The sequence below is a fragment of the Labrus mixtus genome, chromosome 6 (assembly GCF_963584025.1).
Source record: "Labrus mixtus chromosome 6, fLabMix1.1, whole genome shotgun sequence".
Classification (NCBI taxonomy): Eukaryota; Metazoa; Chordata; class Actinopteri; order Labriformes; family Labridae; genus Labrus; species Labrus mixtus.
This window is the reverse complement of record NC_083617.1, coordinates 3,464,367-3,490,892: the sequence shown is the minus strand read 5'-3', so window position 1 is coordinate 3,490,892 and position 26,526 is coordinate 3,464,367. Positions and strand designations below refer to the sequence as shown.

General features: G+C 43.5%; 2 protein-coding genes across 3 annotated transcripts; both read right to left on the bottom strand.

The window, feature by feature from the left end:
- Positions 1-395: 395 nt before the first annotated feature.
- On the bottom strand, positions 396-6,472 carry gtf2a1l (general transcription factor IIA, 1-like). 2 transcript variants are annotated; one of them, XM_061039554.1, is made up of 8 exons: positions 6,322-6,472; positions 6,055-6,184; positions 5,836-5,888; positions 4,363-4,456; positions 3,718-4,268; positions 2,746-2,985; positions 1,940-2,029; positions 396-883 (listed from the first exon to the last, which is right to left on the bottom strand). In XM_061039554.1, exons 1-8 carry the CDS (start codon positions 6,379-6,381, stop codon positions 776-778), a joined length of 1,326 nt encoding a protein of 441 aa, XP_060895537.1. In that variant the 5' UTR covers positions 6,382-6,472; the 3' UTR covers positions 396-775. The 2 variants fall into 2 exon arrangements, with proteins under 2 accessions (XP_060895537.1, XP_060895538.1); XM_061039555.1 differs by having other exon boundaries at positions 6,061-6,184.
- Positions 6,473-8,783: 2,311 nt separating this feature from the next.
- LOC132975175 (stonin-1) lies at positions 8,784-26,292 on the bottom strand. Its single transcript, XM_061039551.1, has 4 exons — positions 26,119-26,292; positions 13,374-15,347; positions 11,848-12,050; positions 8,784-10,320 (listed from the first exon to the last, which is right to left on the bottom strand). Exons 2-4 carry the CDS (start codon positions 15,256-15,258, stop codon positions 10,255-10,257), a joined length of 2,154 nt encoding a protein of 717 aa, XP_060895534.1. The 5' UTR covers positions 15,259-15,347; positions 26,119-26,292; the 3' UTR covers positions 8,784-10,254.
- Between the last annotated feature and the right edge of the window lie 234 nt (positions 26,293-26,526).

Sequence of the window (26,526 nt, the reverse complement as noted above, 5' to 3'; positions counted from 1 at the left end):
CGGAGAAAGGGGGAAAACCGAAGGACAAGTAAACTCACAGAGGATCAAGGGAAGTCTGTGATGGGGAATTATTTCAAAAAGAAGGAAAAGAAAAGGAGAAAGGTCTACACCAAAGCAAAGCAAGACATCAACAGCCAAACATCAAAGGATTTCTCAGCTGTTTTTTGGTGCTTTGACACCAACCTTGATTTATTTTCCTCCAACTGTGAGCAGATACTTTACTGTCTAACCAAAGTGAACCCTTAAACTGATCACCTGTAGTGTCTCTGCTGGTGTTTATAAATGAGTTCATGTGTATACTGTATATCGGGGGGGGGGTGGAGCGGTTTGATTTCAAAAGTGTAAATACATTTTAAGATAAAGATAAAAATGACAGTAAGGCCAGGTTTGCTTTGTAGACGTTTGCAAAGAAAGAAAATGGTTTAATGAAAGCAGCACAACAGTGAGGAGCAAAGAATGATCAAAGGCGAGAAGTTACAACGTTAGGAAATCAAACAGCACATTAGGAACCTTCAAAGCAACACCATCAGGACTTTTCAAATATGATAAAACAGAAATTCATGCTGTTTGTTTCAGTCGATCAGCAGCTTTGCTCTAATAATTAAATTCAAACCAAACAAAAAGGTATCGGTGATTCTGCACAGCGGTTTTTAAACTGGCTGCTCCATGAAACAAATGGCAGGTGGTGGAAATACACCGATCGTTTCTCTCTTCTCAATCCGTTTGTCCTTCTTTCAACACGATCGTCTGGTGTGTGAATGAGAGCTACAGCTCGTTACCACTCGGCTTCCCCGACGGCTTTAGAGAAAACGTAGTCCCTGCCTCCGTAACACATCACTCCATCTTTCAGATGAAACTTCCAGCGGTTCTTACTGCGGTGAATCTGCAACAGAACAAAAAAATATCTCATAAGTAGAAGCAAGAGCAGCGCAGTTAATTTACAATTTCAGCCTTATCGCAATAAACACATCAGAAGTCTGGATTATCGTGATAAAAAATAAAAATGCAACGCTTTCTCACTCAGCTGCATTCATTTTAAATATTGGATGGAAACCTGGGTATCGTGGCTTTTTGTCAAAAAACAGAAGGTGAAAAAAATGTTTAAGGTTAACAAACGGCCACTGGTGCATCGTTCCATTTGGTCCATACGCAGGGAATAAAAAGGGAATAAAAAAGTTCATGAATCATTTCTCTTCATTGTAATGCAAAATGAACAAACATTTTTCATTCCCTTGGTAAAAAACCTGTTTCCCTTCCTGGTGCATCACCTCACAGTGACACACCTGCAGCATTTCAAGCGTTCCTGACAACTGGTAACCTTGAATTTCCGACTTCTGAGATCAAATGGAACGCACCAAAAGCTAGCTACAATTCTACAATTCACTTAGCAGACTCTTTTATCCAAAGTGACGTACATCAGAGAGTAAGAACAACACAAGCAAGGATCTAGAAAAAAGGGAACAATGTCAGTAAGAGCAAACGATCAGCTTTGAGTCTGATTGGACACACAGGTGCTGACAGGAAGTGACCAGAGGCAAAGCACAACATTGAGGGCAGTTCTTGAGAGCTCTAATCAGTATAGAAACCATCTTATAAGTCGTCGTTATCAAACAAAAACCATCGTCATTACCATCATCATCATCAATAATATGGAGACCATCATCATTAAGTTAGTAGGTATTCATGAAAGAGCTGGGTCTTTAGCTTTTTCTTAAAGGTGCAGAGGGACTCTGCAGCTATGTGCAGCTAGCTATCAGTTAGCTCCAGATTAACGTTGCCATTGTTGGCTTTCGGTTTTCATTTTGGATTCAGGAGAAACATCACAAAAAGTTATCTTGAAAACATAAAGCGAACATGCACTCTTTCATATTTATGAATTGCACTTCATACCTCCATGATTAGCACAGAGCTTTATTAAAGGAGCTAAAAACATTCTTACTTTGTCATATTGGCAAACAATCACGTTGTCGGTGTCGAAGAGGTCGGGGATGTCCTGTTCCATCACATCGTCACCTGAATTCAGAGGATCCTGGTGGACGGAAAGTGCATCATGGGAAAAAAAAGGTGCATTTAAAGACTTTTTATTGGACGCTGCCTGCAGAACAAACTGTACCCCACAATGCCTGATTTTAAATCAAACATGAAAACACACTTTTAGTCCTCCGCTCTTGGTTCTTCATGAGAGTTTGCCTTTTTTTTTAGATTTTATTTTTGGGCTTTTTGTGCCTTTAATGGAGAGACAGGACAGTGGATAGAGCTGGAAATCAGGGAGAGAGAGTGGGGAACGACATGCGGGAAAGAGGCCACAGGTGGGATGTGAACCCGGGCCGCCCGCTTGAGACAACAGCCTCCATACATGGGGCGCCCTAACCACTGCGCCACCCGCGGCCCAAGAGTTTGCCTTTTTAATGTTTTTTCCTTCCTGCAGGCCTTAAAGCTTTCCTCATCACTAAATCGGGGCACAGAAGCCGAGTGGTGAGTGAGCACGCTCCATGCACCGAGGCTGTGGTCCTCCAAGCGCGCAGTCCGGGTTTGAATCTGAAATGTGGCTCCTTTCCCGCATTTTATTCCCCTCTCTCTCTCCCTGATGTCTGACTCTATCCACTGTCCTCTCTCTAAATAAAGTTATTTTGAGTAAATCAGGAAAGCCTCCTAAACTAAAGTTTTTTGTTTTTTTTAAAAGACTCAGACGACTTCACTGGCTCGGCCGACCTGATCTCCCGAGGCGGATAAATGTCATCTCACCTCTTCCACGATGTCAGCGAGTTCATCGGCTCCCTCGCTGTCGCTGGAGGAGATGCTGTTGCCGTCGCTGCTTCCTTCTCCTTCCTGCAGAGCTTTGATGGCCTCGGCGTTGATGATACCCAGGAAGTCGTTCTCCTCCAGAGGAACCCCGCCCTCGTCCTCCTCCAGGTCAGAGTTGTCTGCGGCGCCGTCCAGCTGAACGATGTCTGACAGGTCGCTGTAGCTGTAGTCCAGTTCCAGCTTCACATGAAGGACACACGAGAGGAAACAAAAGAGATGAGAAATGAAGTACAGGTGAGCCTAATCTTTGAAATAAATGTAGATGTGTCAAGATAAAGCACTGAGATTATTATAAGATTTAAAAGACTTTGAAGTGAATGAATGGAGACGGTTACAACACTGTTATCAAACTTTCATGAAGGTGAACATAAAAAAAGTTGCTGCAGCAGAAGCTGAGACACTTTCAGTCCCTCGTATAGGCTGAGCTAAAATGTGCAGAATTCTTCATTTCCAAAATTGTTAATTGCAACATGAAGTCTGATATTAGATCGACATATTGGAAATAATACTGTCGTGTAAGGGATGTCGTTTCTGCCACTAAAGTCAATGTTTAAATATCTACAGAGATAATAAATCCAGTGAGAAGTATAGGCTCAGACTTTTTGTCCCCAGAGGAGTCGCCTCCTGCTGGCCACTTGAAAGACTGCAGGTGTAACACACTTAACTATACTTTGAGTTTTATATGGTTTGGACAGAGATGGGTTCGCCTTTTGTTGTTGTAATGCTAAGCTAACTGCTGGAGAAAATCAAATATAAACAGATATATGAGATGTTTCTTTACTTTTTCCTTTTGTTTATTTGTAAGAAAAGGATTTCCCAAAGTGTGGGACAACTCATCTCAAGACATCATCAGCACCTTTTCTTATTCCCGTTATATTTTCTTAAAGTAGGAATATTCTTTTTTTTATTTACCTCAAGGACAGGCTCGGCCTGGTCGTCATTCTTTGTGGATGCCTGACTCCTCGCCCTCTCCGCTTTCTCTCTCTCCTCCTCGATCACTTCTTTCAGGATGTCGTCGATGTCTCTGGTCTGTAATGGAGCCGTCTGCGCCAAAGCCTCCTCAGCTCTGATCTGAAAGTCTAATAGCTGAGTGCAGGGTGAGGCGGTCATGCTGAGGTCCACAGGTTCAGGGTGTGGACTCGGCTCATTCTCCACCTGTGGCACCTCTAGATCGGGCGAGCGGGCCGTCTGAGGCTGCGAGGTTTCAGGAGCAGGAACGGGTGGCTGCTGCAGGGCGCTGGTCTCCTGACTGGGGGGTAGGTTAGCATTTTGAGGCGGCTGCTGTGTGACAGAAGCAGCTGGAGCAGGTGACGGCTCCACCTCCTGAGGTGGAGCGGCGGTCTTCGGCGGGGCCGCGGCCGGCTGAGGGGCAGCGGCTCCTCTAAACGCTGTGACCTTCTGAGCAGGTTGAGACACAGGCTGCTGGGTGACCACAACAGGAACATTGACCTTGTAGAGTTGACCTACAGCGAGAGAAAAAGTAGGTTTAATAAAGGTTTTTATTTCTTAAACTAAAAGTGCAGAATGAGGTTGGTAACAGGTAAAGTCAGAGAGTACCTGAAGCTGTCTGTAGAGTGACTCCGGCTGGTATCTGCACCGGGTACGCTAACCCAGCAGGCAGAGAAAACGTAGCCAGTGTCTCTGAGCCCGCCTGCAATAAAACACTTCAATTAATATGATGTGTAAAGCACATTTCTAACAAATGTAAACTCAATGTGAAACAAAGGGCGAAGGAAAAAAAAGAAACCAGCACAAGAATAAGGAAATATTTCTGATAAGGGGTTACAGTATGAGTTCAACACAAGTTTATTTCTATAGCACATTTCAACAACAAGGCAATTCAAACAGACATCAAAGACATCATGACAGAGGAAAGAAAATAAACATTAAAATAGAACATTTTAAAAAAATCACTGAAATTATTAAATCTGAAAATATGTTAAAATAAAAAGAATTCAAATGAAATTAATTGAAGGAAAAATATAAAAAGAGTTAAAAGTTACAGTGCAGAGTTAAAGTTTAAAATCTTATTAAAATTGAGTAACACTACATATTTTCTTAAAGGAAGACTGTGCGACATGTTCCACATGAATATATCAGATATGAAGTCTCTCCTGTGTAAATGTGTCTCTGAGTCATGACTGTCTACAACAGGGATGGGCAACTTTTGTCACAGCAAGGGCCACATTCATTTAACTCTCACTGCCAGGGGGCCAAATTGTAGCATACAAAAACGATAACAGTCAATTATGTCTCAAATTGAACTCAACATATACCAGTGATCAAATATTATTATGGACATATTTCTGGTTTTCATGATTTCATGGCAGATTTTGTCATGTTTTCTTCATGTTTTGAAATATAAAAATTGACCTGAGGGCCACATTGAGGGTTGACGAGGGCCGCATGTGGCCCCCGGGCCGCCAGTTGCCCACCCCTGGTCTACAATGAGGGAGAAGCTTGAGTCCCGCTGGCTGTGTTGTTGTCAGAGCCCTGTTTACATGGTCTGTTTATATTTCATGTTGACTCAGCACTTTATTCTGTAAGTAAGCGAAGCTGCTAAGAGCATTCCTGAAGGATCACTGTTTCTGGATTCAGTGCCTCTTACCTGACCTTTTTTTTTTTTTACCTCTAAGCTTTTTTAAATGCATTTTGTATTTTGTATGATTCCGTCCTTTGAATGCCTTGCTGTAAAATCAATCTTCCTTCAGGGACAAAATAAAGTTGAACTTCGACCTCACCGCTAGGTCATCCGCGCCCGGAGCTCTCTCTGTGTTTCAGTTCGTATGGCCCCTGTATGACCTCTCAACCCGGAGATAAAAAGTTCTGTTGTACAATTGAAGTGAGCCTGACAGCCATACTAATAACAGATTTAAAAAATTCCACTTTTGAAATCAAACTGCTTGAAATGTTTCAAAAAGGCAGTTCCATCAGAATCATACGATATATCATATATATCATTTTGCTCCCATTTGTGCCCACAAAGTGAAATCAGTTGGGTGATGTTGTGTAAATCCTGATGACACTTGCCTTGAGTCTGGGGAAACTGTGGATAGTCTGACTCGCAGGGATCACGACTGAGGCTGAGAGCACAAATCAAAGCAGAGCAGGTGACACACAAACGTGACGGATGAGCTTTTCTGCTGTCTGGATCAGTGCTGCAAATATCTCATTTCAAAACGACTCTGCTGTATTTTTACAAACACACACACACATTTTCGTTTTCAAGCCCGTAGCCTGCTGTGTTACCTCTACCTGTGACGTCCTGATCAGTCTGCGTGTAGCTTGCAGGCAGCTGCAGCACGAAGTTGGATGAGTTGATGTTGTTTTTCCTGAAGTCTTCCATTGCTTTTGACTGCATCATCTTCGACTCCCAAAGCTGCGCAATCAGAAGACACAAGCAGGCAGTGTGTATACAGACTTCCTCTGAACATGTTTAACTTAGCTGTGGCTGACAACATGATCTAAATATGTTTCTTTGGAATGAAGTAAAGGGCTTTGTAGAAAACTTCTCACATGTCTTAAATCATCCAGGACCCGGTCTTCAAGGCCTTCGTCCAGGAAAAGCTCCCTCATACTCTCAATCACGTCATCAATTATGGACAGGTAGAGCTTAGCCTGCAGATGTTTACACGAATGTGTAGGTTAGATGAACACACCAAACTCCATTCAAATTTCTGCCTTTTTTATGTAAATTCATGTTTTAAAGATGTAAACTCATACACCTGTCTGTCACTGAGGATATTTGCTACACTTAAAAAAGTCACTCATTAATTCGGGATACAAAAAATGAGTCTCTATGCTGAAATATTATTCCATAGCTGATAATTTATAACTTCTTAAACGGACGAACACGTCGATTCAGAGAGTCAAAAATACATTAAATGAATTTCATATAATTGTGCTAAACATGGTAAACTAAAATTGCGCTGAAAAAATTAAAAAAGTTTAATGTCCAGTATACAAAAAGTAGTAAATGATGCGTTCAGGTGCGCGTTTATTTGGCTGCTTCTAGATCATTCGGTAACCGTGAACATGTTTTGTGTTGCATGTAGCAAAAGGAGCTGAACAAGTTATTCGCTTACCACAGGCCCCGTGTTGGACAGCATGACTTTAACTTCTGTGACAATGTTTGAAGAAATATAATATAAGCCGGGATGAATCCGGTTGTTTTCCCCGGAACAGGTCGAGGGGAAGATGGTTCACACAGGTGCATGTAATCAGGCTCAACAGAGACATGAGTACGGTGGCTGAGGAGTGCAAAACAAAATGACAAAAGTGTGAAACACTTTTTCCAAAGCTTGGGACAAATTTTACATTTTGGAAAACACTTTTTTCCCAGGTGGAAGTCACCTTTAGATCCATCCACAGTGCAAAAAGCATCATCATGTTGTTGTCCAATACGTCTTATATTTTCAGCCCAACACATCCTTTCCACATTCTTTCTGCTAACTTTTAATATAAAGGTCACACCTTTGTACATTTCCACGGCGCAGGGAGCTTAGTGAAGTGTCTGATCCTGAGAGTGCACAAAGCAAGGAGTAAAAAAAAAAAAAACACCTTTTAGGAGACACCTTGTACCTTAAACTTTGAGTTCTTCTTCTTCTTAGTTTTGGCAGCAGCAGTCGACCTTGGACCCTTCTCCCTCCAAGAATGCGTTTAGTGTTTCTGGCACTTTCTTGTCAACGCTGCAGGTCAAAGTCTGCAACATCCAGACAGCCCTGAGGATGCTGCAGACACCGACAGGCTCCTGGCTGTCGCTTCAATACAAAGATATTCTGGACGTATATCACTGAATGATTCCCTCTTTAATCCCAGATAAAAGCAAAAATCACAATATCTCGTTTATTATCCCACACTTGCCTCAGAGAGGGAAAATATTAGGTATTTCAAATTAGGTGACAGGGACCATGGACAGTATACCTTCACAAACACTGCCCCCTAAAGCAATCAAACAGAGACAACAACCGGGGGGGGGGGGGGGGGGGGGGGGGGGGGGGGGATTCAAAACCTACTCATGTAAATACTTTTACAGATAATATGAGTCATCATCACAGTGGACAGACGAGTGAAACAAAACTGCTGCATATGCAATTAATGTGGTGTCTAGTCTCTTGATTTCTTGCTGAATAATGGTGTCCTTTTAATCTGTTATGGTCTGTGCATATTATTAATGCATGGCATCATAATGACATAAATAAAGTCTGAAACATTTTTAAAATTCTGTTCAAGGTACTTCACTCTTCTAGCCGTGCACGATTAAATATCACAGCATGCAGCACTTTCTGCAAAGTGCATAAAGCAGCAGCCTGTTATCACTCTCTGCGGGGCGTCTCAGGTTGACAACAAAAACATTTGTTTTTGTTTACAGATATTTTTTGCATCTTCCTTCAATAAACAATCATAAATTATTATTGTAGTGTGTTGTGTCCGGTACCACAAGCAAGTGTTGGAGTCAAGAACACACCAACCGAGACCGAGACATACCCGAGAGCAGAGTGCTCCAGAGTGATTTAGGGATCGAGACAGAGTCAAGATCAAATCAGGGCGAGACCGTGTCAAGACCAAGACATTTAGGGATCGAATCAAATAATGAATTGAAGCTATTCGAGGCATTTTCCTTCTAATGACGGTAATAAAGTGGAAAAAAAAGCCCGTCAGTGGTGGTCTTGATTTAAAAGAGACAAGCTCGAGTAAAAACATTTCGATTCTGAGACGAGACCTTCAAAAAAGTGTTCTTGAAACCAAGACCAATTTCAAATACCACAAACAATACTTACTGTCTTTTTTGACTGCGAGCAGCAAACAATACCTTTTCTAGTCGTGCACTCCTTTATTTCACCGTTTGAAAACTAATACATAGAGCGTATTTAGGATATTTAATTACATGTAAACCCTTTATTTTGCCTTGAGTGTGTTGTGCAGAGATAGAGACTCTTCATATCATCTGAACATCTGTGAAGAAACACCACGAGTCGTTCAGCTTTGATTCAATTGTTTACTCTTGATGTACATCATATCCAGCTGAAGCCAGGTACCTCATACATGAAAGTCATCATTGAAGGCTTTGTTTTCATTATGAAGCTTCACCGTTCTTTTATTTATTTGTTTTAAATCCATCTTAATCACCAACCCCAGAGGCAGAAAGAACACATCATAAAGATCTGATTGGCTTAAATAACATTACAGTCCTCCAGAAAAACAAGCTCGGTATAAAGTCAAAGGTCGGCTCGAGGTAAGCAACACAAGTAATGAGTTTTTATTCCATGCGGAAAACAAAGAAAGTGAATCCCTCTAGTGATAAAACATCAGCACTATGTTGCACAGGAAATGTTTTTTTGTTTAACAGAATGATTCACTTTGTGAACGCTCTGTGTTCTGCAGAGAGAGACCCTTCAAATGGGAATACTTTTTCCACTTTTCAGGTCAAAAATCATTTTGTTTGGTTTGCAATTTGACTCAACAATAAAAGTTTTTTTCCCCAATCCATTGTTTAAAACAGGCTGTTTCTGTGTCTGTACCTTTAAATATGTAAATGAGCTGTGTCTGACCACGCCCCCTCTCTGGAAGGGCTCGGGTGTACTCGGTTCTTTCTCACTCCATGTCCTATTGTTTACGGTGAGAAGGCAGACTCAGAGGGCAGAACAAACACCTAGCTGTGGGAGTGTCACCCACCTGGGGGAGGGACTACTGCCCTTTGTGATGTCATGAAGGGAAAATCTCCAAACGGCCTGTTTCAGTACACATTTTCTGAAAAGTGGACCAGGAAAAAGACGGAGAGGATGGACTTTTCTCATCATTGGGGGGTTTGTAGACAGACTAGAGACACATGTTAGAGTTAGAGGAACATGCTGAAGAGGATTTTGCAGAATATGTGACCTTTAATAAAATTATATTATTTTATTTTGCACTTGGACCTTGAGTCAAACTTCCAAAAGGTTCAGAGAGTCGTGTGCATGTCCTGATAATCAGCTGTTCTCCACATGATGCTCATTACTTGAGCTGTTTATCCCATACAGCCTGTTCTGTGTACATGTATTAAGGCATTTAATAAGGATGCCAATTATTCTGGAGGGCAGTGCAGATGATGCAGATGCAAGCGTATATATACACAGTTCTTATATAAACTATAATCTTTACTATATAAATCTATTAAATGTAAAGTGCTAGGCGAAAGGACAATGTTAACTTGATTATTAGCTCTAGACTAATTCAGTCTCAGTTAAAGGATACAAAATAATCTCCATGAGAAATAATACCAGACTTATGTGTAATCACATGAGTTTGACCCCAGACAGAAGCAGAAAGTCCCTCATCACCCTTGGTTTTTTTTTTTTTTTCGTTTTCTTTTTTTTGTGTGTGTCATCCCTTTTTTCAGCTTTAAGAAGATTTTGGCAAATGTCACGGACCAAAGGGATAAAAACGTCCTCCTCAGAGTTTCTTTAACAATCACTGTGTCATACAGCCGGCCTGCTTCTGGGACTCTGTTTCGATCCATTTCTTCTCCACCTCCACCTAAAAGAAAAAAAAAACAACAAGAAAAGGTAAATGGACTTGAGCTTGTTTAGCACTTTTCTAGTCTTCTGACTACTCAAAGCGTTTCCACACCGCAGGTCACACCTACACCTTGCCCAAGGACAAGACATGTGGCTGCAGGAGCTAGGGATCGAACTACCAACCTCCCAGAGAGACGACCGACCCCACCACTGAGCCACAGCCGCCCTGTAACAGACTGGTAATTTGCACTTATCATGAAGATCTTAATTTCCTCCAAATTTAGTTCAGTGCATGATAATTGTCACAATACCCGAGTTTTACATTTCAAAACAATATCAGGAAAAATTAAACGATATCACAATGACAAAAACAGAAGGTCCTAGACACCTAATATCGGACACTTTTCTTTTTTTAATAAAAAATGGCATGCAAACTGCACACTCTCAAACTTGCACAAAAACATTGACAATGTTTTGATACTTGTGCAGACACCAGGAAGAAAAGCTTCTCGTTGTGCTGAAGCTAACTGGGATCCAAATAAAGAAAAAAACATGTTTTTTTTGTGCATTTTAGACAGTGCCCCCCCTGCTGTGTTTGTTAGAAACATCTGGTGCTTTACTACATGCACAATGAGAGAGCTGCATGTGTGAATGCAAACAGCCATATTTTCACTCTCTTGTTAACTGAAATTTTTCTTGTCAGCACTCCTAGTACATTTTTAGACTGAAGTCGGGGTGAGCAGATGTGAGAAGGCGGCAGGAAATGTTCAGGAAAAATGTAACACGAGTGAGTAGGAGAGGTGATGATGTCATTTGATGTGTGCATTAGTCCCTCAATGATTTTGTCAATCATCTTTTCTGAACTCTTGAACTGCAATTGAATTTGTCTGAAAGGTACTATATAAATAAAGTTTGATTGATGATTGATTGACTGATAATCATCTGTGACCGGTGCACTGTAGAGCGTGCGATCAGTGTTTTCTCCTAGCAAGTAAAGAAACTGCTTAATTTTTGTTTCCTGTCTGAATTTTCTTCAGTCAAGAGTGTGTCCAGAGTTTCTGGACCGGGGTGGCCCCAACTAGACTTGTGCAGGGGGGGCCTGAATTTCCTGTGCACACACATGAATAAAAGAGCATTAATTTACCCCTTGTGTCTGCACTCATCACATCAACTTTTGAAAAGACCCAAGATAACGCCTACTTATACTGTCCATCTTCCAAGCTTAAATTCTTCAAGCACAAATTGCAAACAAAGCTGCCTGTTGCATCACAGGCTGAATGGTGGAGTGCCTCTGACTCCAAATGGCAAATGACCAATCATAGGTAAGAATTTGGGGTGGCCAATTACATTTGAAGAGGGGCCCATGCTCTCAGGAAGATGTGGGTTCAAAATATGGCTGAAAATGAGTTTGTTTCTTTACAGCTGCATTTCTTTTCAATCCGATCGATCACTAAACTAATGCAGATGTTGCTTTAAAACGTGGTATTGTAAAGTATTGAAGTATTGCACATTCCGACGACCTTACTCCAGTGACATAACATCTTACTTGACAATGATAGCGAGTCCAGCTGGTCACATGTTTCTGCGGCTGGATGTCGTTCACGGTGCCCAGTGACTTCACCCTGGTCTGTGACACCACGGCGCCCATAATTTCACATTCCATGGTGACAAAAGGGTACCAGTCACTCGGGATCTCCTGATCGGATCCCAGCTCCAGCTTGCAGGAGAATGAATGTGGGTGATCCACCGCTAGCAGAGGACAAAACAAAAGGTCGCTTGTTGTTAGAGAAGCTGCGGCACTGAAAGACAAACATGGTGTAAACATGCACGAGAAGCTAGCACCTGGTTTACACCTGGTATCAACATGCATCCTGAGGGAGCAGAAGTGGACGGTCTGAAGTGTGAATGCACAAAAGAAGCATTTTTGCATTTTCTACATTTGGTACTTTTAAACAGTTCAGGGTGTAACCCCGCCTCTCGACCAAATGCAGCTAGGATCAGATCCGGCCCTCCATGACCCTGAACGGGAAAAGCAGTATAGACGATGGATGGATGGAACATATTTATGTCTATGGGAATATAATATATATGTATTCTTATAAAGAAGTATCTAATTGAGTATATTTTTTGTATTTTATTGTCTAACTTTAGCTTCATCTCTTTTCTTTAAATCCTCTTACCGTTCTGAATATTCTGTTTTAAATTCTGTAAAAAAAAACTTTAAATAGCTCTGTGTATGAATGCAGCTAACCTTATTCAAGAAATGTCAACACTAGCGAGCGAGCAGGCACGTGAATGGTACGATTGTCATGCACGTAATGAAGCTGCTTCAGTCTCTACCACTCGTAGCATTGACAAAGGCATTGATCCCTGTCCGATAGGGAAAACTTTTTCGCTGTGAAGGATGTGTGAAAGCAACGGAGGAAGATTTCAGCGGAGAATCTGTTCTGCAAGTTGGATGTTTGTTCATTTTTAACCCTACAATTTTCAGCGTCATGTATCACTAATCTGTCATGCATCATTTTTTTTATGGCTTGAAAGCTAAAGTTGAATGTGACGTGTGTGTGTGGTTTGAGTGTGTGCTGTCATTAATATGAGCTGAGTGCACACTGATCTTTTACACAACTTACATTCCTAACACATAAATGAAGTTATTTGAATTGAAATATTCAGACATTTTCAGCGGTGCATGGTTGAAAAAAACACAACACAACACAACAATGCAGCGCGAGTTGTTTTGGTTTCATGCTGGTGCTCAAGGGCGACATCTGCTGGATCAAAAAAATCACATATAAAGCCTTTAAACAGGTAAACTTAAATAAAGGTTTTAAATATATAGAGACTCTCAAATCAATATTTAGCCCCTCCCCTCTATCACTCATCAGTTACGCTCCCTTTCTCCCTCTGTCTTTGCTGAGATGATTGAGGGGTTTTTTTATGGGCTAATGAAGACGATTGTTGCTAAATATGTATTTGCATATAGAGCGAGGAAGTGAGATCCGATCACAGGTGGTCATTTGAGACTTGCATTTTTTAACTTTAGAGTTCCACATACATATCCCAGAGGTATACCTGTATTCTTTGCAGGCAGTCTGTCGATCCTCCACACGACGGCCGAGTATACATTCTCATACTTCACAGTCCCGACAGTGACCTGCATGACCGGCTGCGAGTCTGGGGCGCCGACGGCCCCCAAGCAGGCGTTCCTGTTCATGCGCGCCTTCAGAGACCTCTGCCGCAGCAAGGCCACAGAGTGCGTCACCTTGACCCAGTCGCCCGGCACCGGCACGCGGACGACCACGTTCTCGCACAGCGGGTTGGCGTCCGACGCCCCCGTGGAGGAGAGGAAGGGGGTGGACATGTTGAGGAAGGCCTGGAGCTCGACGTAGGCGCCTTGCACCGTGACCACGGCTTTGATGGTGAAGGGAATCTCCGTGCAGCCCAGGTGCAGAGTCTTGTACCGCATCAGCTCCACCCTGCAGGCGTCCGGCGGCGAGAACTTGATCAGCCGCGACCGCTGAAACTCCGTCTCGTTCACGCACCGGTGGAAGTGGTTGTCGATTATCTCCATCCAGAGCTCCTCCTCCGAGCCGTAGCTGGAGTCGAAGTGCAGCAGCCGGAGGTCGTTGAGGGCGAGGAAACAGTCGCCGAGTCCGTTCAGAAACGCCAAACAGTGAATCTGCGTGAGGGCGGTCCGCTCCACGACCCCCCCGCTCTTATCCAGCCGCACCCAGATGTGGTCGGTGATCTGCAGCGACAGCTCCTGCTCCTCGTAGTGCTTCCTCGGCTGGTGGGGCACGCCCAGTTTGAAGATCTCCTCCTCCATGGAGACCACCAGGTCCTCCATGTCCTCGTGCGCCGTGGAGCCGAACTTGAGCAGCTGATCCACCTCGGCCTCGTGGCTCACCTCCAGCTTGGGGTGAAAGCGTTTCTTCTCCGTGTATGAGTAATGTTCCACTTTGAGCGTGAGCACCTTGCGCGGCTCCCCGTGGCTTTCCAGTTTGAGATCGGAGAGCCTGAAGTGAGGGAGGAGCTGGAACTCCTTGTACGGCTTCTCCAGGCCCTTCTCGTAGTACATCTGCAGGACGCCGCCCGGCTGCAGGCGCAGGTAGATCGGCCCCCACTGCCGACTAGACATGCGGTTTTTCTTCTCGGGGATCCTGAGCATGACAGACCAGCCGTCTCTCTTCTGGCTACAAAAGAGTCCGCGGGGAACAAACCGAGACGAACCCTCGCTCAGCACCTCGTTTTTGCAGCTCAGCCGCCGCCTCTCTCCTCCGTCTCGTTCGGTCTCGTTTTCTTGGTCCGAGTCCGCTCGCAGGCCTTCGAGTTTGTCGCAAGCGTAGGAGGAGAAGGAGCTCTGGAGCTGGTCGCGCGAGGGCTCGCTGCCATCTTTGGTCCGGATGAAGAATCGCGGCAGGCTGTTGTTGGATTCCGAGTCCGAGGAGGAGGAGGAGGAAGTGTCGGCGTCGGCGCTGCATCTGGATCTGGATCCGTCCCAGAAGGGGTTCAAGTGTCCTGAGTTTCCCTGGAAAGAAGGGAAAGGGTTTGGTCCGTTGCTGGTTTGATTCAAGGCCTCCGGTGCAGGAGAGGGAGCCGAGGCGGTCGAAGGGCTGGAAATACTCCGAAAGAAGTCGTTCTTTTCCCGTGCGTTGGAGTGGAACGGGGACCCGCTGCTGGGAACGCCGCTCACGGGAGGAGTGCAAAAAGGCGTGCGACACGGTACACAGGAACTCCCACTGAGACTCGAGTGGCTCCGAGGGGACTCCAGTGAACTGTTGAAGCTCCAGGAGGTATCTCTGATTGGAGGAAGCACCAATTTCAGACCGTTGGGACGCGGAACCGACGCTTTGATAAGCCCCGCCGACTGCAGGGGCTTCTGAGGAGACGACAGCGGCGGCGGCGGCGTGCTGTCGTCTTCAAACGTGACCCAGTTTGAGTGATTTGTGGAACACATGGCTGAAGAGGACCGAGGAACCGGTTCAAACGAGAATCCCTCCCTTTGTCGTGGGTTGACTCCTTCCCCCACTTCAGAGGCCTTCTCCTCTGCAAGGCAAAAAATATATAATCAGAAAATATTTCAAGCTACAGCGTTAAAGTCAATTTGAAGATATTCCACACACACGCTCTTAAACGCATCAGTTGAAAGCTTAAACAAGTCCACTTATCCTTTCTGCAGAAAGACGAGAGAGAGAGAGAGAGAGAGAGAGAGAGAGAGAGAGCGCACTCTTGGGGATATAAATAAAACATCTTTCCTTGAGGTGCTCCATTAAAATGTAATGAGAGGTTGACCTTGAAAACCTGGAACACGTTTAAATGTGTTAACACCACAATTAAGCGAAGCTCATTTGATGGAAAAGCTGAAGGAAGGAAGCGATTTTTTTCTCTCAGTGACGCCACAGAGTAGAGATTCTGTTGATTTGTAAACGTTCAGAGAATAGAGGGGCAAACATTTATTATCTAAACTGTCTTCAAAGTCCACGATCAGAAAAGTATAATCTGGATTTATAGACGTCTCTCATTCATTTAAAGCCCACTGACATATTTGTAAGAAACAAAGAAACCACATAAGATGTTCCTTCAAATAACGATCGAGCGATATGATCTAATCAGTATTTCTGCTGTGAAGCCTGTTGTTGAAAGTTTTCCCCATAATTCATGACAGGATTTTCATTTAAGGCAGAGAGTGTAAAACATGGACGTAGTCTCAGTGATGTCACCCAAGATATGTATGAAGGTCAACGCCGGCTGTCGGCCATCTTGGAAATTCTATCTCCACCTAACTCTCGATCAGTCGAGTAACAGGCAAAGAGTCGGAGCTGAGGCGGGCCTTAAACCTCCTGACAAACAGCTACAACGTGCCCACCTGTCAGTCAACTTAGCCACGCCCCTTACCATGCGGATTAAGGTATAACTCTTAAAAAATCTGAACAGATGAGTCTGAAACACCTGTACAGTTTTTACCAATAAAGAGCTTTTGATACTAACGTCATGGTTTTCAAGCAGGCTGTACACATGTTTGTTTCTGCTGTAAATCGATCTAATGGGGATTCTTAACCACAGTTCATTTTGCACATCCTCGTTGGCAGTTTCCGACCTGATGGTACTCCCCATGGAGGACAGTGTGTCGTCTCTCTATTCCACCCGGAAACATCTCAACAGTTCAGTCAACATCGCCTTAAACCAGCTGGTTCCCAAACGTTTTTTTTCCGCCAGGGCACATTTTGGCAGATTAAACTATTTAGGACGGCCCCATATTTAACCTTTACAGATATTTATAGTCCCAGATCATCATGTTTTGTTTATGGACAAATAAACAACAATTTCCATTAGCTCCCGGCTAAAAGGATCACTGCTCAAGAGTGAACAACCAAACTTTTCCCCCGGGACTATTTAGGAACGATGTGAATCTCGACCGCAGGAACCAGAGTCTTAATTTACTTCTGGGTAATAGATCTACCCTAGATCTAAAAAAAGACCCGTCTATGGGGTTGGACTTTCTAAAAATCGAAAGCTTCTGTACAGTTTATTTTAATTTACTTAGCTGTTACTACAACTTGTTTTATTTCTTATTTTATTTGTACTTTTCTACTCTTCTTCTTCTTATATTCTGTTTTATATATAATTTTAACTTTTTTTGTAGAAGCTGACTCAGGGAGAAACGCACAAAAATTCCAATGTACCTGTACTGTACCTGTGCAAATGGCAATAAACATCTATTCTATTCTATTCTCTTTGAAAACTACAAAACTACATTTTGAACGCACGCATTCCCCCCTGTAATGTTCATTTATGTTTCCAAATATGCAGAAAAAAACATGAAAATGTCAAATCTGAGTCAAATGAGATCCTACCTGGATGTTTTTTTTATGTGTAGTAAACATGAATCAGTTCTGTCACAGAGTTGATATCATGACTGTACTCTTCATTTTCTTTGATTCTGAAAATGAAACTAAAAAAGTGCACAGTATAAAAACACTTTTTATACTCTTGGCTTGTAAAAGAATACGCCTCTTGATATGTTGGTTTAGAGGCAGGAAACATTGTGCAATCCTTTTGATTCTTTTTTGTTATCGGTAACAAAACCACGAGAGGTGAACTATAAAGACCCGTTCTCTCATTTCAACTCTGAAGAACAAACGAGACAAAACTCTGTCAAACTGTTTGAACTGATTCTACTCAAGAGGAGGAAACATGTTTGTAGCTATAAGTTCTGACAAAGTGATCCAAAGGATTTTATTATGAAATAATAAGAGGAGATTTGTTTTGAAGAGCTGCTTTAAAAAAAGGATGTTTACTCTTCTCATGAGGAGTTTTAAGGATGAAAGTTTGGGAAGTTTCAAAGTCTTGTAATGGAAATGGGATGTTCTTCTTCCCAAATATAGCTTGAGACAAACTGGCCTTTGAGCCGAGCGGAGTCTAAATATTTAATCGTGAGGCTGCTTTTAAGATGCGAGTGAGAAACGTTGGCCGTGGCGTGCGGAGATCCCGCCTCATTAAGCAGCGTGGAGAGAAGCGAGAGACCCGGCTTGGACTGCAGGAAAGCTTCAGAGCGGCGTCAGCGTGTGAGGGCGAGGGGAACCTCTGGAAGACGAGGGGGTTTTGATCCGCTCTGCTTTGAGATGTGAAGAAGACGTTTGAGTGTCCGTCTTACACGACGAGAGAAAGTGGGGAATAATTGAAGAACAACGATTTTAATGCAGCCAAACAGAAGAGAGGACGCACGCTGTAATGAACGCTGAACAATATGATCATGTTTCAGGATTCATGAAGGTTTAATCTCTTGTGAATGGGGCCAGTTGGAGACAGTACATTAGAACATTTTAGCCTTTTTTAGACTGATTTTAGCAGTCTTGTAATATCTGTCCTGTGTTTTTCTTTTTGATTTAATGTCTGTTTTCTGATTATTTCTGGAATGACTCGATGTCACTGTAAAGGGGGGTTTGCCTCTCAATGATCTTTCGAGTATAAATAAAGGTTGAATGAATGAATGAATGAATGAGAAGGAGCCTGAAAATGATCGAAGACCGAAGAAAGAAACCAGACGGGTTAATAAACTCTAAAGCCGTTTTCACATCTGCACTCCTGAAAAAATCTAGATCATTTCAGGAGGACTGCTCCGGAGATTCTCCTGACCTGGCTGTTCACACATGCACCTCACAGCTGGAGACTGGAGGGGGGGGGGTCTCCTGAGGTAAGACCTGACGTATAAAAAAAAACAATGCAGAAGTAGAGGACGAAGCTACAGAGTCCGCTACACGACGCTATAATGAGAATATCTGTCTTTATATAAATGCTACTTGTAGTCCAACAGAATGACAACATCAACATGCAGCCGTTTGTTTACTTGCATGGAGATTGTAGCGGTCGCATGCAGACAACGTGCAGCACTTACAGTATATAAACTTCACTCCCCCCCTCCTATTGGCTCGACGTGAATTCTCCAGAGAATATCCTGCTGTGTTCTCACTTCAGCTCACTCAGACGAGGAGAAACTCAGGATGAAGTCTGAATTAAAAATGTGGCTGTTTGCGTTCACAAATATAATACAGCTCCTCCAGGAAAGTCTTTCAGGAGTTTTATCGAGTCTGAAAGTTCTTTAGAAGTTTATTTCCATGAGCTAAAGTTGGATCTTTTAAACCAAATTTTCAAAAAAAAAAAATATATGTGAAATAAAAATATTTACACCCCTGTGATGTTTAGCCTGCAGTATGAAGGTCGTGGAAGAAGTGATCCCCCATTCTGTACCGACTTTGGAGGTACTGGCAGTAACAGGGTCATGACTGGTCTTGCCTCAGGAGACCCCTCTCACCCCCTACACACCTCCCGCCTGACAGGGACAGTCTCTCACTGTGATGTCCATGTGTGAACAACCAGATCAGGAAGATTTCCGAGGCCGCCCGCCTGAAACTTTCTTGATATTTTCAGTAGCGAAAGCGACTCCCATGAGGTCTCTTAGATCTAACCATGTCAAGAATTTAATAAACTACAAAACATCCAAAGTTAATTACACGTTTTATTGACTTAGTGTTTTATTCAGGGTCAGATATTAAAGCTGTTGTAATCTTACATTTCATTTTCCCACAAGTCAATCACAGCCTGTATTTGGACGTGCTGGCAGCTCCGCTCATCACACATCAGAGGCCGAGGAGAAAACCACATTCAAAAACGCCGAAGCCTCATCTCACCATAAAAAAAAACAACTTGAAAACAATAATTGAAGGCAGAGAGTCTAAATTACAGCCCTGCTCCCTTCAAGATCACAGATGACTCGCATAAAGATATCCAGCGGGCAGCTCCTCCTGCTAAAAATAAAACTGGGGGAAGTGGGGGGGGGGGGGCTCTGCTTTGGGGTAGAAGATTGACACGTCTTCAGTCAAACATGGGAACACATTTCTAATGAGAGGCGATGATAGCAGACTTTTCCCAAAGTTCACTCCTACGCTTCTGACTTACTAAAATCGCACAGCTTTTTGGTTCAAAGATGCCGCCGCAGACGAGGATGAGATCTCCACGGGGGGTGACTACTGACAGTTTTTCAGACTCATTTCCACTCTGACGTCTCTTCCTGGGTCTCTCTCTCTCTCTCTCTCTCTCTCTCCCTCTCTCTACGAGAAGCTGCTAAATCAGAGGACAAAAGAATACATTCCTGACATTCCTCTGGGACAGGCAGCTCTGCACACAGGAAATACCAGACCGCTGTATTTGTGTGTCAACTGACAACAAATATTATCTTAATGTTGTTATATCAACTTTCACAAACGCTGCAGATTTACGGGTCGTAAATTCTGGTATACGCCTGGACCTGGTTATTTATGACTGTTCAGAAAGGAAGCCTGGGGATTAAAAAAAAAGGCTTGTCACAGTAATTAGGTGAACATAAAAAAACAAGTCTGAGCAATCACTTTTACAAGTTTAAAGGTTGAGTCAGAAGCTTTGACCTAAAAAATAAACTTTTAAAAAAGTAAAGCAGCTCAATCGTCCCTCATGGGCCTCCGTACATGTCCGCAGAGACTCTGTCCTCTCACTGGATTTTACTGTTCTGGTTTGTTTTGGTTGACTTTTCTGGGCAGAGCTGGTGTGTTTCCTCCAGCCAATGACAGCACAGCAGGTGAGTTTAGGAGTGGTGACAATTCAGCGATTGGACCCGATTAAAACCAGCAAATATGACGTACGTGGACGTAGCGGCAAAGAAGAAAAACTATTATCACAGTGAGGCGAAACGCCAAGCGGATAAAGCTCGTTCTAAAACGAGGGTGAACCTTGTGTTGGCTTTAACCTGCAGACGTGGAGTTGGTCTACTTCCTGTTGGACAGCCAGGCGCTGAACACCAGTGGTTAGCTCGTGCTAGCGTGTGTTAGCTTCCAGCGTAGGTACAAGCAGTACACGCTAAGTCCTACATCTGGGGGCGATGAGTCCAGGAGGAGGAGGGGCCCAGTTTGAATGTTGTGTTTACAACATTTCTACTGACTCCATCTTTAACTTTCTTTGTCGATGTTATTATCATGCTAAGAGTCGGGATGTGAAGAAAGGTTTGAGTTACAGAAAGAGAAACAGAGAATCTCTTGCAGCCCCTCAGCTTTTAGATTTATAATTATATACTCACATGAACTTCTGCACTTTCCAAACCCCAGCGTAGCCATAATAGCATACACACCTCGTGCAAAATCATGAAATCATAATTACTGGGTCAAAGTGAGTCATACCATGTTGCCAAAGAGATGCATTAGTCAGCTTTAAAAGAGGTCAATCAGCACTCTGATAGAGGCTGCGGAAGTATTGGTGCACTTGGACTTTCCCACAGTTGAAAATTTAAAAGACTTTTGCTGTTTTTTTTGTGTGTTGAACAAACTAATAAAACCTATTACAGGTCGTCTACTAATGGAGAATAATGTCTGATAAAAAGTAGAAAATGGCGCTGGCGTTGTCAGCTCTTGGTCTTTTAGTGGAAATAAGAAAAGAAGAGGAGGAGGAGACAAATAAGGAGAAACCGCACTAATGGGTGAAAGCATGGAGACTACAGCGGCATGCTCAAGGGGCTTTACTGAACCTGAGAGGAGAGCTGGAGAGAAATGAAACCTCCCAACAGCCAATCAGAGAGCTTCCTCTCACCTAACGCCTTTTTCATATATGATTCATCTGCGGACTATTTTTACGATCAATCAATCATTAAGCCTATAAAATGTCAGAGAGTTGTGAAAGAATTCTCATTCATATTGAGATTCTGTTTAACTACATGTAGCATTTATATAAAGAAAAATATTCTGATGATGGTCTCCATATTATTGATGATGATGATGGTAATGACGATGGTTTTTGTTTGATAACGACGACTTATAAGATGGTTTCTATACTGATTAGAGCTCTCAAGAACTGCCCTCAATGTTGTGCTTTGCCTCTGGTCACTTCCTGTCAGCACCTGTGTGTCCAATCAGACTCAAAGCTGATCGTTTGCTCTTACTGACATTGTTCCCTTTTTTCTAGATCCTTGCTTGTGTTGTTCTTACTCTCTGATGTACGTCACTTTGGATAAAAGAGTCTGATAAGTGAATTGTAGAATTGTAGAAATCGTAGGATTCTCATTATAGCGTCATATAGAGCAGTGCTTCTCAACTAGTGGGTCGGGACCCAAAAGTGGGTCGCGGAGCCATTTTCAGTGGGTCGCCAATGTGCGCCTAAAAAAAAGTGTCAAAAAGTCAATGAAGCGCTTTTTTAACATGTTTGCTTGTTAGTTTTGTTTCTTTGTCGGAGGTTCAAACTGCACAATCTTTCACTGAACAAATCTGATTGGGTTGAAAAATATCTGAAGTTCGGGGCGCGATTTCTTCATGAAAGGTTGGAGGTGGGTCCTGAGGCCTGACCCCCCCCCCCCCATCTGACAGGGAGAGTCTCCCGCTGTGAGCTGCATGTGTGGACAGGAGAACGTCTGAGGCAGTCCTCCTGTAATTATCTACATATTTTCATGTGTGTGTGAAAAGTCAGCAGTTGAGAATACTACAGCTCGGCACCATGAAACCGACGCAGCACAAACAGATAAACGTTGACTTCCACTTGGAGCTTTCCGTTCTATCATGAGGGACAGACAGCGTGAGACCATTGAACAGTGCCTGTGTTTTTAAAATCTTAAATTGTTGTTTTATTGTTGTGTCACAGCTCCCGCACTATTGAAAACACTGTGTTGTTAATCTGTACTGTCACTTCATTGTAACTGTTCTTTTGACATGTGCTGCTGACCTCTTGGCCAGGTCACCGTTGTGAAAGAGATCCTGAGCTCAATGGGTTCTTTATCTGGTTAAATAAAAAATTTAAAAATCCCTACAAAACATCGAAAAACCTCCACGGGTCGAGTACTTTGCTCTGGGCTCTTTACAGTACGACGGTCCTACAGCCTCTAAGAGAAAACTAAACTCCAAACGGACCACATTACAATGACTGCTACATGATTGAACATGAGGATATCAGGAGTTTTGAATAACAACAAACAGGAACAGAAACCTCGAGCTATGATACCAACGTGGATCTGAGAGAAAAGCTGCAGCTCTGCATTCACCCCAACGTGACCTCTCTCGTCACGCCAGTGATGTTAATGATTATTAACTTCTAGATGGATCCATTGTCAGGAGGGCTTCCTGTCGTTTGGCCTTTCTGTCCTAATTACTGCATCGACTACATCCCTTCATGACGCCTGACATACGACGACTGAGAGGGAAACTTTGAGGGGTTAAAAATAAAACAGCTGATCTTTTTCCTTGACAGACGACAGATGCTTCCTGTTTAAATGGGACGACTTCCTGTTGGATTCCCCGGGATGGTTCCTGTATTCTCACACTGAGGAAGAGATCTCGTTCCCTGGAATAATATATAAATAAAGTGAGACTACTGCCCCCGTTTATTTTGCTGTTGTGACCACAGCGACTCTGTAATCGAGAGCGGAGCTGGAACTCCACTCGTCCGCTCTCCTGTCAAAACAAAAAGCAGAGGAGAAAGCTGCAGTTTGTGTCTCCTTAACTTCTTTAACACACCGAATAAAAACACAAAGCTGTGTGAGCCGCCTGCATTTAGAGTAGAGATTTGTTCCACTTCAGGAAAGCATGACTGGAAACTAATACGTTTAATAATAAGTTGGTTGCTTTCTTGGCTGCAGAAAAAAATCCCCTGATTTTCTAAGCATGCAGTTTACTGAAGAAGAAGAAGAAGAAGAAGAGGAGGAGGAGAAGGAGAAGAGGAGGAGAAGAAGGAGGAGGAGAAGAAGAAGGAGAAGGAGGAGGAGGAGAAGAGGAGGAGAAGAAGGAGGAGGAGGAGGAGGAGGAGAAGGAGGAGAAGAGGAGGAGAAGAAGAAGGAGGAGGAGGAGAAGAAGAAGAAGAAGAAGGAGAAGGATGAGAAGAAGGAGAAGAAGAAGAAGGAGAAGAGGAGGAGGAGGAGGAGGAGGAGGAGAAGGATGAGAAGAGGAGGAGAAGGAGGAGAAGAGGCGGAGAAGAAGAAGGAGGAGAAGAAGGAGGAGGAGAAGAAGGAGGAGAAGAAGGAGGAGAAGAAGGAGAAGGAGGAGAAGGAGGAGAAGGAGAAGGATGAGAAGGAGAAGGAGGAGGAGGAGAAGCAGAAGAAGGAGGAGAAGAAGGATGAGAAGAAGGAGAAGGAGAAGAAGGAGGAGGAGAAGGATGAGAAGGGGGAGAAGGAGGAGGAGGAGGAGAAGAAGGAGAAGAAGGATGAGAAGGAGGAGAAAGAGGAGAAGAAGGAGAAGGAGGAGGAGAAGAAGAAGGAGGCGGAGAAGGAGGAGGAGAAGAAGGAGAAGAAGGAGGAGAAGGAGGAGGGGGAGAAGAAGAAGGAGGAGGAGAAGAAGGAGAAGAAGGAGAAGAAGAAGGAGGAGGAGAAGAAGGAGAAGGATGAGAAGGAGGAGGAGGAGGAGAAGGATGAGAAGAAGAAAGAGGAGGAGAAGGAGGAGAAGAAGGAGAAGAAGAAGGAGAAGGAGGATGAGAAGAAGGAGAAGGAGGAGAAGAAGGAGGAGGAGGAGAAGAAGGAGGAGAAGGAGAAGAAGGAGAAGGAGGAGAAGAAGAAGGAGAAGAAGAAAGAGAAGGAGGAGAAGAAGAAGGAGAAGGGGGAGAAGGAGGAGGAGAAGAAGAAGGAGGAGAAGAAGAATGAGAAGGAGGAGAAGGAGAAGAAGAAGGAGAAGAAGAAGGAGGAGAAGAAGTTTCATTTGGCTCAGGAGTTGGCAACATGGTCGCTCCCTTTGTTTTGTTAGCTTCCCTGTTAGCTTCCCTGTTAGCTTCATGACCATTAGCGTGTGAGAGTAACATGACAACATGTCCTCGTATCGGTGTGATCGATTTAATGACACTGAAACAAAACTAAGATGATAATAAAGACTTTAGTGAACAGCTTAAACTTAACTTAAGCTGCTGAAGCTCCTCAGACTTTTGGAGTCAGAAATCCAGACTTCAGGGGGCGTTCCTGATGATGTCATAGACAGGTAACCGTTTATCTTAACAGATTATCTCGTAGTGTGAGTCTTATATAGAGATCAAATCTTAACGTCCCCGATCTGCTGTGAGATCGTCGAGTACATCATGATTTATATCAAACATCTTTGAGATTTAAAAACTTGTTGATTTCTTGTGTTTATTTTTCCTCTCAGCTTTACAAATCTAACTGCTGGCTCCGTTGTTTACATGTGGTCAGGTGAGGTCAGGTGAGGTCAGGTGAGGTCAGGTGAGGTCAGGTCAGGTGAGGTGGGGGGTTCCTCCGTCGGGCAGGGTAATCTTAGTCAGTGGCGATTCTAGAGTCTGTTGGGGCGTCCGGGCGCTTCCTCCTTATTTTTCTTTGCCGACTTCCATTGACAAACTTTGATTTTTAAAACAATAATGCATGCAACGATTAACAAGGCAACGAGAGCGAGTGAGTCAGATGTGGCCCCTTTAGGGAGGTTTCCTACTGTCATTGCAGAATTAGCACATTTTGGACTACTGCTTTGGTTTACGTTTGTGAACCCCCCTTACTCGTTTGGCGCCCCGAGCTGTTACCTGTTGACGAGCAGCGCCTCTGATCTTATTAAATCCTGCAGTTTGTGATGTGCCATGATTTGGCTTTACTGCGCATGTGCGGAATGAGTGCCTTCTCTGATTGGAGGGATTTGTTACAATGGTCCCCGGTCTCCCCTACATCAGCGTAACAACAGTTTAGAGCTCACCGGGGAGGACAGGACACAAATATTTAGATTGTTTTCATGAATAAAAAAAAAAAACACTTAAAAAATGAACTCTGTTCCACATCTACTCCTTAAAAATCTATTTGATCCTTTTTTTTTTTTTTACACAACAACTCGACTGTTTAATTAATGCAACGTCGCATTCTTGCAGCAAACGCCAAACACACACCAACACACACCAACACACACACACACACACACACCAACACACACACACACACCAACACACACACACACACACACACACGAGCTACCGGGCGGTAAACAGCAACTTTGTTTCCCTGAGAGAGGGAAAAGGAAAACAGAAGCAGCGTGCTGTCATCCACAACAGAGCCAGAGCCAGGCCCAGGACCCGGGCCAGAGAGAGAGGCCCACTTCTGGGGTCAGTTTTGGAGCCTTTGTTTTGATTGCGAAGTCTGCGTAAAGTTGTCATTGTGGACTCTGCCGGACTGGTTTCATAGTCAGCAGAAAACCCCCTGAACGTAACACTGACCGAGTTCACATTTACAGAGAGTGCATCAAAACAGTTTTATTCTCCCCCCCCCCAGAAGTGACCTGAACTATCGCAGCTTTCTCCAAACAGAGCCGGAGGGGGGACGCGTAAAAGAAGTACTCACTGTTTCACGGATGGACTTCTCTGATCCGGGTCATGACTTGTGTTTAATGTCGGCCCGGTTTTCCTCAAAATGGCAGAGTGTAAATCCTGGGAGTTTGAACAGCACAGCGCTGCTTCCCCTCCCGAGTTCACACACACACACACACACACTCTCACACACACTCACACACACTGAAAACACAGACTGTCCCACTACGGGACACTGCAGGAATGAGCCGTGCTGCGTTCACGACGGTAGGAAATGTCGACATCGAGAGACTAGCGCGTAAAAAAAAGAGCAAACTTGAATTGTTGTCCTTTTAGTTTATTTAGCCTGCAGGAGACTGAAAGCTTCCTGTAACCCCTTGTTGTCGTTGTTATCAGTATCATTTTACTAAAACAAATGTAATTCTGACTTTTTACTTTAGTA

Excerpts from the sequence above, each read along its gene's own strand:
- gtf2a1l (XM_061039554.1), bottom strand. The coding sequence starts at position 6,381 with ATGAGGGAGCTTTTCCTGGACGAAGGCCTTGAAGACCGGGTCCTGGAT. Across the intron at positions 6,185-6,321 it reads TCCTGGATGATTTAAGACAT|CTTTGGGAGTCGAAGATGAT; the intron begins GTGAGAAGTTTT and ends CTGATTGCGCAG. Across the intron at positions 4,269-4,362 it reads CACTCTACAGACAGCTTCAG|GTCAACTCTACAAGGTCAAT; the intron begins GTACTCTCTGAC and ends CTCTCGCTGTAG.
- LOC132975175 (XM_061039551.1), bottom strand. The coding sequence starts at position 15,258 with ATGTGTTCCACAAATCACTCAAACTGGGTCACGTTTGAAGACGACAGC. Across the intron at positions 12,051-13,373 it reads ACTGCCTGCAAAGAATACAG|CGGTGGATCACCCACATTCA; the intron begins GTATACCTCTGG and ends GTCCTCTGCTAG. Across the intron at positions 10,321-11,847 it reads GGACTCGCTATCATTGTCAA|GTGGAGGTGGAGAAGAAATG; the intron begins GTAAGATGTTAT and ends TTTTTCTTTTAG.